General features: G+C 45.7%; 1 protein-coding gene across 1 annotated transcript in view; it reads right to left on the bottom strand.

Moving 5' to 3' along the window:
- Positions 1-1913: 1913 nt before the first annotated feature.
- The window catches only part of LOC115168690 (guanine nucleotide-binding protein G(k) subunit alpha), a 72310-nt gene continuing 55866 nt past the window's right edge, over positions 1914-18357 (bottom strand). Inside the window, exons 5-9 of the mRNA XM_029724184.1 lie at positions 15050-15178; positions 11928-12057; positions 10169-10322; positions 5508-5719; positions 1914-2285 (exon numbers count right to left, since the gene is read on the bottom strand). Of these exons, the coding sequence (XP_029580044.1) occupies positions 5529-5719; positions 10169-10322; positions 11928-12057; positions 15050-15178 (604 nt within the window). The 3' untranslated portion in view covers positions 1914-2285; positions 5508-5528. The remainder of the gene's footprint in view (positions 2286-5507; positions 5720-10168; positions 10323-11927; positions 12058-15049; positions 15179-18357) is intronic.

The raw sequence follows: 18357 nt of genomic DNA, 5'->3' as shown, positions 1-18357 counted from the left end.
GTGCCAGGTTTGTGTCAAGAACTGCAACGCTGCTGAGGTTTTTCCATCTCAACAGTTTCCCGTGTGTATCAAGAATGGTCCACCACCCAAAGGACATCCAGCCAATTTGACACAACTATGGAAAGCATTGGAGTCAACATGGGCCAACATCCCTGTAGAATGGTTTCGACACCATTCCCCAATGAATTGAGGCTGTTCTGAGGGCAAAAGGGTTGCAACTCAATACTAGGAAGTTGTTCTTAATGTTTTGTACACTCATTGTATACCAGTATTGTGTCAATCTATAGATGGGAGCACTGGAATGGAGAGAAGGGATGTGTTCCAAAGACACCCTATTCCCCTATATAGTGCACTACTACTCTGGTCAAAGGTAATGCACTATATAGGGGATTGGGTGCCATTTGGGACACAACCAAGGATCATTTCTACTATCTGTGTGATTTGTTGGTTAAATCAACCAAAATGCCATAAAAACATCACTCCACTCCATCTACACTGAACAAAAATATAAACGCAACATGCAACAATTTCAAAGATTTTACTGAGTTACAGTTCATATAAGGAAATCAGTCAATTGAAATAAATTAATTAGGCCCTAATCTATGGATTTCACATGACTGGGAATGCAGATATGCATCTGTTGATCACAGATACATTTAAAAAAAGGTAGGGGCGTGGATCAGAAAACCAGTCAGTATCTGGTGTGACCACCATTAGCCTCATGCAGCGCGACACATCTCCTTCACATAGAGTTGATCAGGCTGTTGATTGTGGCCTGTGGAATCTTGTCCCTCTCCTCTTCAATGGCTGTGTGAAGTTGCTGGATATTGGCGGGAACTGGAACATGCTGTTGTACACGTCGATACATGTCTGGTGAGTATGCAGGCCATAGAAGAACTGGGACATTTTCAGCTTCCAGGAATTGTGTACAGATCCTTGTGACATGGGGCCTGTGCATTATCATGGCATGATAACATGAGGTGATGGCGGTGGATGAATGACACGACACTGGGCCTCAGGATCTCATCACGGTATCTCTGTGTATTCAAATTGCCCTTGATAAAATGCAATTGTGTTCGTTGTCTGTAATTAATGCCTGCCCATACCATAACCCCACCGCCACCATGGGGCGCTCTGTTCACAACGTTGACATCAGAAAACCGCTCGCCCACAAGACGCCATACTGTCCGGCTGGCTTTGCAATCTGCTCGGTACAGTTGAAACCAGGATTCATCTGTGAAGAGCACACTTCTCCAGTGGGCCAGTGGCCATCGAAGGTAAGCATTTGCCCATTGAAGTTGTTTACGACGCCGAACTGCAGTCAGGTCAAGACTCAGTAGATGAGCTTCCCTGAGAAGGTTGTACAAACCCCCAGTTTCATCAGCTGTCCGACTGGCTCGTCTCAGACAATCCTGATGGGGAAGAAGCCCGATGTGGAGGTCCAGGGCTGACGTGGTTCACACGTGGTCTGCGGTTGTGAGGCCGGTTGGACGTATTGGCAAATTCTCTAAAGCGACGTTGGAGACGAGAAATTAACATTAAATTCTCTGGCAATAGCTTTGGTGGACATTCCTGCAGTCAGCATGCCAATTGCACAGTCCCCTAAAACTTGGGTCATCTGTGGCATTGTGTTGTGTGACAAAACTGCACATTTTAGACTTGTCTTTTATTGTCCCCAGCACAATGTGCACCTGTGTAATGATCACACTGTTTAATCAGTATCTTGATATGCCGCACCTGTCAGGTGGATGGATTATCTTGGTAAAGGAGAAATGCTCACTAACAGGGATGTAAACAAAATTCTGCACAAAATTTGAGAGAAATAAGCTTTTTGTGCATATGGAAAATGTCTGGGTTCTTTTATTTCAGCTCATGAAACATGGGACCAACACTTTACATGTTGCGTTTATATATTTTTGTTCAATGTAAATTATCTGGAAGTAAAAACAGAAGTATTCTGTAGTTTGACTTGGCAGTTCCCATAGAAGTCACAGTGACTATATTTCATTTCACTGCTTAAGGTTTCCCCCACAGTTCAGTTCTGTCCTGAGCTCAGTGTATCAGAGGGTTGAACATGGAGAAAAATAAAAACAAGTGGTAAAAACGGAAACAATCCCAAAATGCAGTATTCATCATCCGCTGTATTCAGCATGGCAACCAACAGTCTCAATCGCTGGTTCTACTTTCCATAATCTTCTTCTACTTCCACGATCATCTAATGCAAATGTCCCATGTCATCTCATATCTTCATCCCCCTTCCATGAGGCTCACGGTCCACCAGACACCTACAGAAGAGAAAGAGAGAGGATAAAAATGAACCATTATAAAAAAACTATATCTATGACTGCATCCAATCTGTGCTAACATCCCAATGAAGCACGTCCCCTCATGAATCCAAGTTGTGCTAACATCCCAATGAAGCACGTCCCCTCATGAATCCAAGTTGTGCTAACATCACAATGAAGCACGTCCCCTCATGAATCCAAGTTGTGCTAACATCACAATGAAGCACGTCCCCTCATGAATCCAAGTTGTGCTAACATCACAATGAAGCACGTCCCCTCATGAATCCAAGTTGTGCTAACATCACAATGAAGCACGTCCCCTCATGAATCCAAGTTGTGCTAACATCACAATGAAGCACGTCCCCTCATGAATCCAAGTTGTGCTAACATCACAATGAAGCACGTCCCCTTATGAATCCAAGTTGTGCTAACATCACAATGAAGCACGTCCCCTCATGAATCCAAGTTGTGCTAACATCCCAATGAAGCACGTCCCCTCATGAATCCAAGTTGTGCTAACATCACAATGAAGCACGTCCCCTCATGAATCCAAGTTGTGCTAACATCACAATGAAGCACACCCCCTCATGAATCCAAGTTGTGCTAACATCACAATGAAGCACGTCCCCTCATGAATCCAAGTTGTGCTAACATCACAATGAAGCACGTCCCCTCATGAATCCAAGTTGTGCTAACATCACAATGAAGCACGTCCCCTCATGAATCCAAGTTGTGCTAACATCACAATGAAGCACGCCCCCTCATGAATTTGCATTACGACACCTAGACATGCTGCCACTGAATCGAACAATCAAGAGGACAAATAATCTGTAACATACAGTCATCTTGGCATTCTGCGGACTATCCAGTCCTTTCAGATATTACCCAAATGCCCCAAAAAGAAAAAAAAAGCTTCTGCAGCTTTAACCAATAACAGGTGTACATCTACAGTGATTCAGTATGTACAAAGTTCAAAAAGGTCACTAACCTGAAGCTCCCTGTCACCTCCTTAGAGGCCAAACCCTAACAGGTCTCACAGCAAGGACATGTTAGAGCCCTCATGGTTGTGGGTTCAATCCCCCCGCTAGCCTTTCTGTGGGTTCCATCCCCCCCGCTAGCCTTTCTGTGGGTTCAATCACCCCGCTAGCCTTTCTGTGGGTTCAATCACCCCGCTAGCCTTTCTGTGGGTTCAATCACCCCGCTAGCATTTCTGTGGGTTCAATCACCCCGCTAGCCTTTCTGTGGGTTCAATCCCCCCGCTAGCCTTTCTGTGGGTTCAATCACCCCGCTAGCCTTTCTGTGGGTTCAATCACCCCGCTAGCCTTTCTGTGGGTTCAATCACCCCGCTAGCCTTTCTGTGGGTTCAATCACCCCGCTAGCATTTCTGTGGGTTCAATCCCCCCGCTAGCCTTTCTGTGGGTTCAATCCCCCCGCTAGCCTTTCCTATACAGTGGGGCAAAAAAGTATTTAATCAGCCACCAATTGTGCAAGTTCTCCCACTTAAAAAGATGAGAGAGGCCTGTAATTTTCATCATAGGTACACGTCAACTATGACAGACAAAATGAGAAAAAAAAATCCAGAAAATCACATTGTAGGATTTTTAATGAATTTATTTGCAAATTATGGTGGAAAATAAGTATTTGCTCAATAACAAAAGTTTCTCAATACTTTGTTATATACCCTTTGTTGGCAATGACACAGGTCAAACATTTTCTGTAAGTCTTCACAAGGTTTTCACACACTGTTGCTGGTATTTTGGCCCATTCCTCCATGCAGATCTCCTCTAGAGGAGTGATGTTTTGGGGCTGTCGCTGGGCAACACGGACTTTCAACTCCCTCCAAAGATTTTCTATGGGGTTGAGATCTGCAGACTGGCTAGGCCACTCCAGGACCTTGAAATGCATCTTACGAAGCCACTCCTTCGTTGCCCTGGCGGTGTGTTTGGGATCATTGTCATGCTGAAAGACCCAGCCACGTTTCATCTTCAATGCCCTTGCTGATGGAAGGAGGTTTTCACTCAAAATCTCACGATACATGGCCCCATTCATTCTTTCCTTTACACGGATCAGTTGTCCTGGTCCCTTTGTAGAAGGGGACCAGGACAGCCCCAAAGCATGATGTTTCCACCCCCATGCTTCACAGTAGGTATGGTGTTCTTTGGATGCACCTCAGCATTCTTTGTCCTCCAAACACGACGAGTTGAGTTTTTACCAAAAAGTTCTATTTTGGTTTCATCTGACATTCTCCCAATCCTCTTCTGGATCATCCAAATGCTCTCTAGCAAACTTCAGACGGGCCTGGACATGTACTGGCTTAAGCAGGGGGACACGTCTGGCACTGCAGGATTTGAGTCCCTGGCGGCGTAGTGTGTTACTGATGGTAGGCTTTGTTACTTTGGTCCCAGCTCTCTGCAGGTCATTCACTAGGTCCCCCCGTGTGGTTCTGGGATTTTTGCTCACTGTTCTTGTGATCATTTTGACCCCACGGGGTGAGATCTTGCGTGGAGCCCCAGATCGAAGGAGATTATCAGTGGTCTTGTATGTCTTCCATTTCCTAATAATTGCTCCCACAGTTGATTTCTTCAAACCAAGCTGCTTACCTATTGCAGATTCAGTCTTCCCAGGCTGGTGCAGGTCTACAATTTTGTTTCTGGTGTCCTTTGACAGCTCTTTGGTCTTGGCCATAGTGGAGTTTGGAGTGTGACTGTTTGAGGTTGTGGACAGGTGTCTTTTATACTGATAAGTTCAAACAGGTGCCATTAATACAGGTAACGAGTGGAGGACAGAGGAGCCTCTTAAAGAAGAAGTTACAGGTCTGTGAGAGCCAGAAATCTTGCTTGTTTGTAGGTGACCAAATACTTATTTTCCACCATAATTTGCAAATAAATTCATTAAAAATCCTACAATGTGATTTTCTGGATTTTTTTTTCTCATTTTGTCTGTCATAGTTGACGTGTACCTATGATGAAAATTACAGGCCTCTCTCATCTTTTTAAGTGGGAGAACTTGCACAATTGGTGGCTGACTAAATACTTTTTTGCCCCACTGTATCTATTTTCCTGCTGTCTCAATAAAGCAAAAAAATACATGAGGGTGGAATTCCACAAGTCAAAGGTCACTGACCTGAAGATTCCTGCTCCCCCTCAGTAGAGTCCACACTCCTTGAGGTTGATCTACAGGAGGAGGTAGGTGCTAGGGGGTAAGGGTTGATTTGGTACTGACCTGAAGATCCCTGGTCCCCCCTCAGTAGAGTCCACACTCCTTGAGGTTGATCTTGATGATGACATCTGTGACGGCGTCGAACACGAACTGAACGTTCTTGGTGTCGGTGGCACAGGTGAAGTGGGTGTAGATCTCTTTAGTGTCCTTCCTCCTGTTCAGATCCTCAAACTGACACTGAATGTAGGCTGCTGCCTCCTCATATGTACTGGCTCCTGTAGTAATAATAATAGTGCATTATGGGTACTGTAGTACACTGAATGTAGGCTGCAGCTTCCTCATATTAATCTCCAACTAACTACTTAGGTAAACATATGAATTACCTGTTGCAAAACGATCGGCGCAGGTGTTGGTAACTAGTTCGCCATACACCTGCGCAGGTAATTCACATGTTTACCTAAGTAGTTAGATGGTTTGTCATTAAATGTATAAGATAGACATGCTTCCAATATCCGTACATTATTGACCCGTGACTGACAATTTTGAAGTACGTTAGCTAATACCCTCAAACGAGGTGACGTCAGACCGTCTACTTAAGTAGGCAATAAAATAAAGAAGCCTGTCTATCATGTTCATTGATTGGGTTAAGACAAACTCTACGCCTCCACGTAAACCCCGCCCTTCACGGAAAAATAATGCCACAACTCGCAAATCGAAAAGACTGGCAGTGAAAGCAAAGATACGAGTAGCGTAACCAAAAGGTAGAACATGCAGGAAAGACCGTAGGCAAAATGTATATAATTGGTTTGGTTGCTGTGAAAGTTTAACCGAAAACGATTTATGCATTCGTTTTCAATTATATTTTTTTCATCATTTGTCAGAGTTTTGCTCTCGCTTTAAAATGATTTGCTTACAAGTTTTGGGGTTTTGCTATTGATGTCTTATTTTTGTTTACAATTCTATACATTTTTTTTTCAATTGTTTGGTTTTTGATTTCAACATCCATTATTTCACCCGTCCTCGAAAATATAATGTTTACATTCTCAACTTTATTTTTCAAGTTCACAATTTATTTTATTTGGAATTCAATACATACGGCGTGAAATTGACCCCAATATTAAACTCTGTATCTGGCTCTCTGTCTGTCTGTCTGGTTACCTCGATTGGTAGGCTCACGTCACTGGACAGCTCGCAGCTGGGTTTCCCTTTGTAATCCATGATGGTTTGCAAGCCCTGCCACGTCCGACGTCAGTGTCTGTTTAGTAGGATTTGATCTTGGTCATGTATTGACGCTTTGCCTGTTTGACAGTTCGTCGGAGGGCGTAGCGGAATTTCTTATAATCGTCCGGATTAGTGTCCCGCTCCTTGAAAGCGGCAGCTCTAGCCTTTAGCTCAGTGCGGATGTTGCCTGTAATCCATGGCTTCTGGTTGGAATATGTACGTACGGTCATTGTGGGGACGACGTCGTCGATGTACTTATTAATGAAGCTGGATGTGGTAAATTCCTCAATGCCATCAGACGAATCCCGAAACATATTCCAATCTGTGCTAGCGAAACAGTCCTGTAGCTTAGCATCTGGTTCATCGGACCACTTCCGTACTGAGCGCGTCACTGGTACTTCCTGTTTTAGGTTTTGCTTGTAAGCAGGAATCAGGATAGTTATGGTCAGATTTGGGCGAGGGAGAGCTTTGTTTACATCTCTGTGTGTGGAGTAAAGGTGATCTAAAGTTGTCTCCTCTAGTTGCCCAGGTGACTGGTAGAAATGAGGTAAAACAGATTAAATTTGTCCTGCATTAAAATCACCGGCCACTAGGAGAGCAGCCTCTGGGTGAGCATTTTCCTGTTTGCTTATGGCCCTACACAGGTCGTTGAGTACGGTTTTAGTGCCAGCATTGGTTTGCGGTGGTAAATAGACAGCTACGAAAAATATATACTGAACAAAAATATAAAACGCAACATGTAAAGTGTTGGTCCCATGTTTCATGAGCTGAAATAAAAGACCCCAGACATTTTCCATACGAACAAAAAGCGTATTTTGTGCACAAATGTGTTTACATCCCTGTTAGTGAGCATTTCTCCTTTGCCAAGATAATCCATCCACCTGACAGGTATGGCATATCAAGAAGCTGATTAAATGGCATGATCATTACACAAGTGCACCTTGTGCTGGGGACAATAAAAGGCTACTCTAAAATGTGAATTTTTGTCACACAACACAATGCCACAGATGTCTAAAGTTTTGAGGGAGTGTGCAATTGGCATGCTGACTGCAGGAAACTTCACCAGAGCTGTTGCCAGAGAATTGAATGTTCATTCCTCTTCCATAAGCCTCCCTCAACTTTGTTTTAGAGAATTTGGCAGTATGTCCAACCAGCCTCACAACCGCAGACCATGTGTAAACAGGCCAGCCCAGGACCTCCACAAAACGAATTCTGATTGGCTGTGCCTGGCTCCCAAGTGGTACGCCTTTGTCCTCCCTGGCCCACCCATTGCTGTGCCCCTGCCTAGTCATGTGAAATCCATCGATTACGGCCTAATTAATTTATTTAAATTGACTGATTTCCTTAAAACTCAGTCGTTGAAAAAAACAATTGTTGAAATTGTTGCGTTTATATTTTTTGTTCAGTATAGATGAATAGTCTCTTGGTAAATAGTATGGTCTACAGGTTATCATGTGGTATTCTAACTCAGGCAGAACCTTGAGATGTAATATTTTATTGAATCTCTCTTATTGGCACTATAGCAGAGAGCATTGGCCATATCCCTGGTGACTGGAACATTTTTTTTCTTAGGACAACAATTTTGTCTTCAGGCTCGATGGACATCATAGCCTACGTCTCCCCTTTTCATAGGCCGCGAAAAATACAGCTTCCTCGAGCTTGAAAGCCACGCGCCGCCTCGAGCTTGAAAGCCACGCGCCGCCTCGAGCTTGAAACCCACGCGCGGCCTATGACTCCTTGTATTATATATAGCAGATCAAAACATTTATTTTAAGACTGTCGCAGAGCCAATGCCAACGGATATCGGTAGTAGAAAGGCAAGCCAAAGCAAAACTTCTGAGAAGTTCCGAAAAAAGCCAACCATTTAACGATGCTTGATTTAGTTGTCCAGGTAACCATGGAACCAATGGAATGGTCCCAGAATAGGAAACACAACAGGTTTGAACAGCTTTTTCAATAATGCCTTTGTGCTTTAAAAAAATAAATAAAAATACACAAACTAGTTGAATCAGGAACAACTCAAACACTTACAAGTATTTCACATCATGTATGTGTTGTGTGTATTCTTCACATGCGCACAGGCGTGTGTGTGTGTGTGTGTTACAGTTGAAGTTGGAAGTTTACATACACCTTAGCCAAATATATTTAAACTCAGTTTCACAATTCCTGACATTTAATTCAAAAAAGAAATCCCTGTCTTAGGTCAGATAGGATCACCACTTTATTTTAAGAATGTAAAATGTCAGAATAATAGTAGAGAGAACGATTTATTTCAGCTTTTATTTCTTTCATCACATTCCCAGTGGGTCAGAAGTTTACATACACTCAATTAGTGTTTGGTAGCATTGCCTTTAAATTGTTTAACTTTGGTCAAATGTTTTGGGTAGCCTTCCACAAGCTTCCCACAATAAGTTGGGTGAATTTTGGCCCATTCCTCCTGACAGAGCTGGTGTAACTGAGTCAGGTTTGTAGGCCTCCTTGCTCACATGCCTTTTCAGTTCTGCCCACAAATGTTCTATGGGATTGAGGTCAGGGCTTTGTGATGGCCACTCCAATACCTTGACTTTTTTGTCCTTAAGCCATTTTGCCACAACTTTGGAAGTATGCTTTGGGTCATTGTCCATTTGGAAGACCCATTTGCGACCAAGCTTTAACTTCCTGACTGATGTCTTGAGATGTTGCTTCAATATATCTACATAATTTCCCGCCTCATGATGCCATCTATTTTGTGAAGTGCACCAGTCCCTCCTGCAGCAAAGCACCCCCACAACATGATGCTGCCACCCCCGTGCTTCACGGTTGGGATGGTATTCGTTGGCTTGCAAGCCTCCCCCTTTTTCCTCTAAACATAACGATGGTCATTATGGCCAAACAGTTATATTTTTGTTTCATCAGACCAGAGGACATTTCTCCAAAAAGTACGATCTTTGTCCCGATGTGCAGTTGCAAACCGTAGTCTGGCTTTTTATGGCGGTTTTGGAGCAGTGGCTTCTTCCTTGCTGAGCGGCCTTTCAGGTTATGTGTATATAGATACTTCTGTACCCGTTTCCTCCAGCATCTTCACAAGGTCCTTCGCTGTTGTTCTGGGATTGATTTGCACTTTTCGCACCAAAGTACGTTAATCTCTAGGAGACGGAACGTATCACCATCCTGAGAGGTGTGACGGCTGCGTGGTCCCATGGTGTTTATACTTGCGTACTATTGTTTGTACAGGTGAACGTGGTATCTTCAGGCGTTTGGAAATTACTCCCAAGGATGAACCAGGCTTGTGGAGGTCTACAAGTTTTTTCTGAGGTATTTGGCTGATTTCTTTTGATTTTCCCATGATGTCAAGCAAAGAGGCACTGAGTTTGAAGGTAGGCCTTGAAATACATCCACAGGTACACCTCCAATTGACTCAAATGATGTCAATTAGCATATCAGAAACTACTAAAGCTGTAATGACTCCAACATAAGTGTATGTAAACTTCCGACTTCAACTGTACTTGTAGCTTATCACCCACCTGCGTACTCGGGGTAACAGATGGTGAGTGGACTCCTGGCAATCTTCTCCTCGAACAGATCCTTCTTGTTGAGGAAGAGGATGATGGAGGTGTCTGTGAACCACTTGTTGTTGCAGATGGAGTCAAACAGCTTCATACTCTCATGCATACGGTTCTATAGAGGAGACCCGGAAACACAGTGTGGAATCAGAACAGGATAACAGTAGAGCTGGGCGATATGGACAAAAATCCATTTGGCAATAAACTGACATTTGTTTGTGCGAAAACGATAAATCTGCAATAAATCGTTTTTTTTTTGGGGGGGGGGCTAGAGCTGGGTGATATGGATATAAAGTCAGGTCGTGATAAACTATTTAGCTTGATAACAATAAATACAACAACAACAAAAATGTAAAGTCTAACATATCCAGGGAACGCATAGTTGATATGTAACCTGTCAAAATAGGATCCAGTATGATCAGATTTATTTTGGGCTTTTCAGAGAATTTGACAACATCTTTGCGCATATTGACTTGAATTGTCTATAATATTCACCATCTGAGGAAGTGGGAACTCAAAACACTTTCTAACAATAAATATAATATTGTTGCTACAGTACCTTCAGAAAGTATTCATACCACTTGACTTATTCCACATTTTGTTGTGTTACAGCCTGAATTCAAAATGGATTAGAAATATCATTTACACACAATACCCGATAATGACAAATTGAAAACATGTTTAGACATTTTGGCTAATGTTTTTAAAATGAAATACAGAAATCTCATTTATACTAAATAAAAATATAAATGCAACATTGGTCCCAAGTTTCAAAAAGCTTATTTCTCTCTAATTTGTTTACATCCCTGTTACTGAGCATTTCTCCTTTGCCAAGGGAATCTATCCATCTGCCAGGTGTGGCATATCAAGAAACTGATTAAGCAGCATGATCATTACACAGGTGCACCTTGTGCTTGGGACAATAAAAGGCCACTCTAAAATTTGCAGTTTTGTCACACAACGCTATAGATGTCTCAAGTTTTGCGAGAGCGTGTAATTGGCATGATGACTGCAGGAATGTCCATCAGAACTGTTGCCATAGAATCGAATGTTTATTTCTCTACCATAAGCCGCCTCCAACGTTGTTTTAGAGAATTTGTCAGTATGTCCAACTGGCCTCAAAACCCAGTCTGTTATAAAGCCCTTTTGTGGGGAAAAACTAATTCTGATTGGCTGGGCCTGGCTTCCAAGTGCGTGGGCCAATGCCCACCCATGGCTGCGCCCCTGCGATAGATTAGGGCCTAATTTATTTATGTAAATTGACTGATTTGCAAACATTTTTTAAAACATGTTTACACTTCAGCAGATGGGTGAATTCTTTATTTTTTAATCCATTTTGAATTCAGGCTGTAACAACAAAATGTGGAATAAGTCAACGGTATGAATACTTACTGAAGGCTCTGTACTCACAGAAAGCTTTGACTCTCCTATCTGTAACTAGAACAACATTGGTTGTATTTTGAGCAATGGTCATTTGCTTTCCGAATGCATCTCTCCCTCCTCTGTGCTCACAGTGGTGAGAGGGCTGAGAGTGGCTCGCTCCTCTCCCTCAACTCCTCTCCCTCAACTCCTCTCCCTCAACTCCTCTCCCTCAACTCCTCTCCCTCAACTCCTCTCCCTCAACTCCTCTCCCTCAACTCCTCTCCCTCAACACCTCTCCCCCAGACTTAACTGAAGACCCCTCACCCTCTCTCCACCCCTCCCTGCTACCCCTCCTCACCATCTCTTCGTCCTCTGCCAGCACCAGGTCATAGTCACTGAGCGCCACACAGAAGATAATAGATGTCACGCCCTCAAAGCAGTGGATCCACTTCTTCCTCTCAGACCGCTGGCCGCCCACGTCAAACATCCTGAGGTGAAACAAAGGGACACAGGATAAAGGGTGAGGTGACGCAGCAGCAGGGGGAGGTGACGCAGCAGGGTGAGGTGACGCAGCAGCAGGGGGAGGTGACGCAGCAGCAGGGGGAGGTGACGCAGCAGCAGGGGGAGGTGACGCAGCAGCAGGGGGAGGTGACGCAGCAGCAGGGTGAGGTGACGCAGCAGCAGGGTGAGGTGACGCAGCAGCAGGGTGAGGTGACGCAGCAGCAGGGGGAGGTGACGCAGCAGCAGGGGGAGGTGACGCAGCAGCAGGGGGAGGTGACGCAGCAGCAGGGGGAGGTGACGCAGCAGCAGGGGGAGGTGACGCAGCAGCAGGGGGAGGTGACGCAGCAGCAGGGTGAGGTGACGCAGCAGGGTGAGGTGACGCAGCAGGGTGAGGTGACGCAGCAGGGTGAGGTGACGCAGCAGGGTGAGGTGACGCAGCAGGGTGAGGTGACGCAGCAGGGGGAGGTGACGCAGCAGGGGGAGGTGACGCAGCAGGGTGAGGTGACGCAGCAGGGTGAGGTGACGCAGCAGGGTGAGGTGACGCAGCAGGGGGAGGTGACGCAGCAGGGGGAGGTGACGCAGCAGGGGGAGGAGACGCAGCAGGGGGAGGAGACGCAGCAGGGGGAGGAGACGCAGCAGGGGGAGGAGACGCAGCAGGGGGAGGAGACGCAGCAGGGGGAGGTGACGCAGCAGGGGGAGGTGACGCAGCAGGGGGAGGTGACGCAGCAGGGGGAGGTGACGCAGCAGGGGGAGGTGACGCAGCCGGGGGAGGTGACGCAGCAGGGGGAGGTGACGCAGCAGGGGGAGGTGACGCAGCAGGGGGAGGTGACGCAGCAGGAGAGGTGACGCAGCAGGGGGAGGTGACGCAGCAGGGGGAGGTGACGCAGCAGGGGGAGGTGACGCAGCAGGGTAAAGGGGAGGTGACGCAGCAGGGTAAGGGGAGGTGACGCAGCAGGGGGAGGTGACGCAGCAGGGTGAGGTGACGCAGCAGGGTGAGGTGACGCAGCAGGGGGAGGTGACGCAGCAGGGTAAAGGGGAGGTGACGCAGCAGGGTAAGGGGAGGTGACGCAGCAGGGGGAGGTGACGCAGCAGGGTGAGGTGACGCAGCAGGGTGAGGTGACGCAGCAGGGTGAGGTGACGCAGCAGGGTAAAGGGGAGGTGACGCAGCAGGGTAAAGGGGAGGTGACGCAGCAGGGTAAGGGGGAGGTGACGCAGCAGGGTGAGGTGACGCAGCAGGGTGAGGTGACGCAGCAGGGTGAGGTGACGCAGCAGGGTGAGGTGACGCAGCAGGGTGAGGTGACGCAGCAGGGGGAGGTGACGCAGCAGGGGGAGGTGACGCAGCAGGGGGAGGTGACGCAGCAGGGGGAGGTGACGCAGCAGGGGGAGGTGACGCAGCAGGGTGAGGTGACGCAGCAGGGTGAGGTGACGCAGCAGGGTGAGGTGACGCAGCAGGGGGAGGGCGCTACGGCTTCTTATTGACAGAAGAGATTTGACAACTGATTACACACACACACACACACACACACACTTTAGCTCCCTGACATCATGGAGATGACATCACTACTGGTCATAGACAAGGCTCCTGTCTGTACCTGAGTCCCACCCTCACTACTATGGTCATAGACAAGGCTCCTGTCTGTACCTGAGTCCCACCCTCACTACTATGGTCATAGACAAGGCTCCTGTCTGTACCTGAGTCCCACCCTCACTACTATGGTCATAGACAAGGCTCCTGTCTGTACCTGAGTCCCACCCTCACTACTATGGTCATAGACAAGGCTCCTGTCTGTACCTGAGTCCCACCCTCACTACTATGGTCATAGACAAGGATTAGGCTTCTCACCGGACGTGCTACCTTGTCCAGGACCTGCTGTTTTGAACTCTCTGTTTTGAACTCTCCTAGGTTCCTGCCTGTCTTGGGAATTTTTGCACGGTGGCTAGGAAAAGGTGGCTGGAGGACATATTCTCTGGACAGACAGACAGACAGACACCATATGGATGGTACCCCAGACAGACAGAGACCATATGGATGGTACCCCAGACAGACAGACAGACAGACAGAGACCATATGGATGGTACCCCAGACAGACAGACAGACAGACAGAGACCATATGGATGGTACCCCAGACAGACAGACAGACAGACAGACACCATATGGATGGTACCCCAGACAGACAGACAGACAGACAGACACCATATGGATGGTACCCCAGACAGACAGACAGACAGACAGACAGACAGACAGACAGACACCATATGGATGGTACCCCAGACAGACAGACAGACAGACAGACAGACAGACAGACAGACAGACACCATATGGATGGTACCCCAGACAGACAGACAGACAGACAGACACCATATGGATGGTACCCCAGACAGACAGACAGACAGACACCATATGGATGGTACCCCAGACAGACAGACACCATATGGATGGTACCCCTGACAGACAGACACAGACAGACACCATATGGATAATACCCCTGCATCAACCCAGCCAATCAGCATTTCTAGGAACTAAATCTTTGCTGAACACATACATCTATGAAAAGACTGAGTGTCAACACCATTATTTAACTGGCCATTAGTTATTTAGCTTTGCTTTCTCTGTGTGTGGGGGGGGGGGTCAACGCCGGGTTACTCCAAAGCACTTTGTGACATCGGCTGATTGTATTAATTAAGAACTGATGGATTGTATTTGTCTAAACAAATTAATGAATTAAGTACGATTATTGAATCCATCTAATTAATGAATCATGTTGACGCTATAACAAATCACCTGTCCCCATCACCTATGAAACAGTTTGTCTCATTAGGCTCTGGCTTGGCACTGAGCTGAGTATTCTCAAATAACTAAGATCTGTCTCAATCAAAATGGTGTGTGTAGCTATCGGTGGGTATAAAGACTTGAAGCAGCGCTCCTTGAAGGTGTGTGTGTGTGTGTGTGTGTGTGAGGATAGCAGCAGGTATACTGACTTGAAGTAGAGCTCTTTGAAGGTAAAGTGTGTCTCCACAATGCCGGTAGTCTTGACTCTGGTCCTCAGCACATCTTGCTGGGTGGGGACATAACTCTGTTGGGCAATACGGTCCAGGTCATTCAGATAACTGAGGGAGGAGAGACAACGAGAGACAGGTCAGGAGAGAGAGACAGGGCAGGAGAGAGAGACAGGGCAGGAGAGAGACAGGGCAGGAGAGAGAGAGAGAGAGACAGGGCAGGAGAGAGAGAGAGACAGGGCAGGAGAGAGAGAGAGACAGGTCAGAAGAGAGAGAGAGAGACAGGTCAGAAGAGAGAAAGAAAGAGACAGACAGAGGTCAGGAGAGAGTGAAAAAGAGAGACGGGTAAGGCGAGAGAGCGAGACGGGTCAGGAGAGAATTATGGAAGTAATACAGAAGTAGTTTAGTGCCCTAAAAAACGTGTTAAATATGGATAAAAATAAATCTAAATAATATCTCAGATATAGGACAGACACTTTAAAACAAACTTCCTTTTTGATGTATTTTTTGACCATCTGTTTTTCCATGTATGAATCTGTTATTCAATGTGTTTTTCCATGTATGAATCTGTTATTCAATGTGTTTTTCCATGTATGAATCTGTTATTCAATGTGTTTCTACGGGGGAATAGCATTAAGGCCAAATTCAACGTTTCATCAAATATTTTTTTTTTTTTTTTTTTGTATACCATAAAATTCCAAATCAAATAGCTAAATGATACTTCCATATGTTCCCTTAGTAGAACTGTTACTGTGGTTTTAATTACTACACATTTTACTTTTCTATTATTTCTCCATTTTCTTTCTCTCTACATTGTTGGGAAGGGCCCGTCAGCGTTTCACTGTTAGTCTACACCTGTTGTTTCTCTCTACATTGTTGGGAAGGGCCCGTCAGCGTTTCACTGTTAGTCTACACCTGTTGTTTCTCTCTACATTGTTGGGAAGGGCCCGTCAGCGTTTCACTGTTAGTCTACACCTGTTGTTTCTCTCTACATTGTTGGGAAGGGCCCGTCAGCGTTTCACTGTTAGTCTACACCTGTTGTTTCTCTCTACATTGTTGGGAAGGGCCCGTCAGCGTTTCACTGTTAGTCTACACCTGTTGTTTCTCTCTACATTGTTGGGAAGGGCCCGTCAGCGTTTCACTGTTAGTCTACACCTGTTGTTTCTCTCTACATTGTTGGGAAGGGCCCGTCGGCGTTTCACTGTTAGTCTACACCTGTTGTTTCTCTCTACATTGTTGGGAAGGGCCCGTCGGCGTTTCACTGTTAGTCTACACCTGTTGTTTCTCTCTACATTGTTGGGAAGGGCCCGTCGGCGTTTCACTGTTAGTCTACACCTGTTGTTTCTCTCTACATTGTTGGGAAGGGCCCGTCGGCGTTTCACTGTTAGTCTACACCTGTTGTTTCTCTCTACATTGTTGGGAAGGGCCCGTCAGCGTTTCACTGTTAGTCTACACCTGTTGTTTCTCTCTACATTGTTGGGAAGGGCCCGTCAGCATTTCACTGTTAGTCTACACCTGTTGTTTCTCTACATTGTTGGGAAGGGCCCGTCAGCGTTTCACTGTTAGTCTACACCTGTTATGAACGTGACTGGAGGACATATCAGACAGACAGACAGACAGACAGACAGACAGACAGACAGACAGACAGACAGACAGACAGACAGACAGACAGACAGACAGACAGACAGACAGACAGACAGACAGACAGACAGACAGACAGACAGACAGACAGACAAAGAGAGAAGGCTGGACTGGAGTACAGAAAGACAGACGGAAACAGCCGAGGCCTGTGGAATCCCGTGTGATCCATGTGAATTTAGTCTAAATATGTTGATAAATGATAATAAACATTGCCTGCTAGAGGTGTGAGTGAAAACAGAGAGTACAGGCTAGAGCTAGACTGACTCACTCCGGTAGTCTCTCCAACCAAGCAGCTCTGCAACGTGGACAGACAGATGAAGAGCACCTAGATACAACCAGACTAAATGTTTAAATACTTTCAGCGTTTGCTCTAGCTTGCCTATATAGTTCCAGGTGGGTGGAGTTTGCACTTTTGGGACTATTCATTTGGTCCATTAAGTCCAGGCGAGTTCACTCAAGCACAGAAAGTATTAGAAATTGTTTTTGAAATACTATTTGAACCCAGGTCTTGCATTGACAGACAGAGAGCTCTGACCTACAACTACCACTACATGTCCTGTGTTGCCAATACAAAGTCGACGTGTCCTTCACACCAACCTACCCCCCCCAGGCAGGATGTGTGACAGGAACACTAAATTTGCATTTATCATAATGGTAAAATGATACACTATTGTTCTACCTTAACTTCCTCTTATTGTGACATTAGTTAAATCAGGGATCATCAACTAGATTCAGCCGCAGGACGATTTCTTTCTTGAGCTGATGGTCAGGGGTTTGGAACATAATTACAAAATCATTTGTAGGACTGCAAATTGACTGCAAGAAGCCCAAACACATATAATATGAATATAACATAATAATGTCAAACCTTTGCTTTTATACAATCACATACACACAGTTTACTAGGTACACCCATCTACTACCAGGTCGAACCCCCAAATTCTTCAGGGCGTAGAAACGTTGCTCAACTGGTATCAATGGACATAACGTGTGCTAGGAAAACATTCCCTACACCATTACACCACCACCAGCCTGTACCGTTGACACCAGGCAGGATGGGTCCATGGACTCATGCTGCTTACACCAAATCCTGACTGTCATCAAACAGGATGCCACAGGATCCGGGATTTATCAGACCAGGAGATGTTTTTCCACTCCTCATTTGTCCAGGGTTGGTGATGGCGTGGCCCACTGGACCCGCTTCTTCTTGTTTTTAGCTGATAGGAGTGGAACCCGGTGGGGGGGGGGGGAAATCACTAGAGGGCCAGCAGGCCGCCAGTTGGGAAACCCTAGTCTAAATATTCAGTACATGTATAAATAAAGTTAGTTCCCTCTTTTAGATTCTGGTGTACAAATATCACATACTGTACTTACACAATCTACTGTACAGCTTGTAGGCTACAGTAAATTACATTACTCTGGTGGTGAAGGCTCTAAATCAACAAATAACTAGGCTACAGTACATTACATTACTCTGGTGAGGAAGGCTCTAAATCAACAAATAACTAGGATACAGTACATTACTCTGGTGGTGAAGGCTCTAAATCAACAAATAACTAGGCTACAGTACATTACATTACTCTGGTGATGAAGGCTCTAAATCAACAAATAACTAGGCTACAGTACATTACATTACTCTGGTGGTGAGG

This window comes from Salmo trutta, chromosome 30 (assembly GCF_901001165.1).
Source record: "Salmo trutta chromosome 30, fSalTru1.1, whole genome shotgun sequence".
Classification (NCBI taxonomy): Eukaryota; Metazoa; Chordata; class Actinopteri; order Salmoniformes; family Salmonidae; genus Salmo; species Salmo trutta.
The sequence above is the reverse complement of the archived record's forward strand: the minus strand, read 5'-3'. Positions and strand labels throughout refer to the sequence as shown.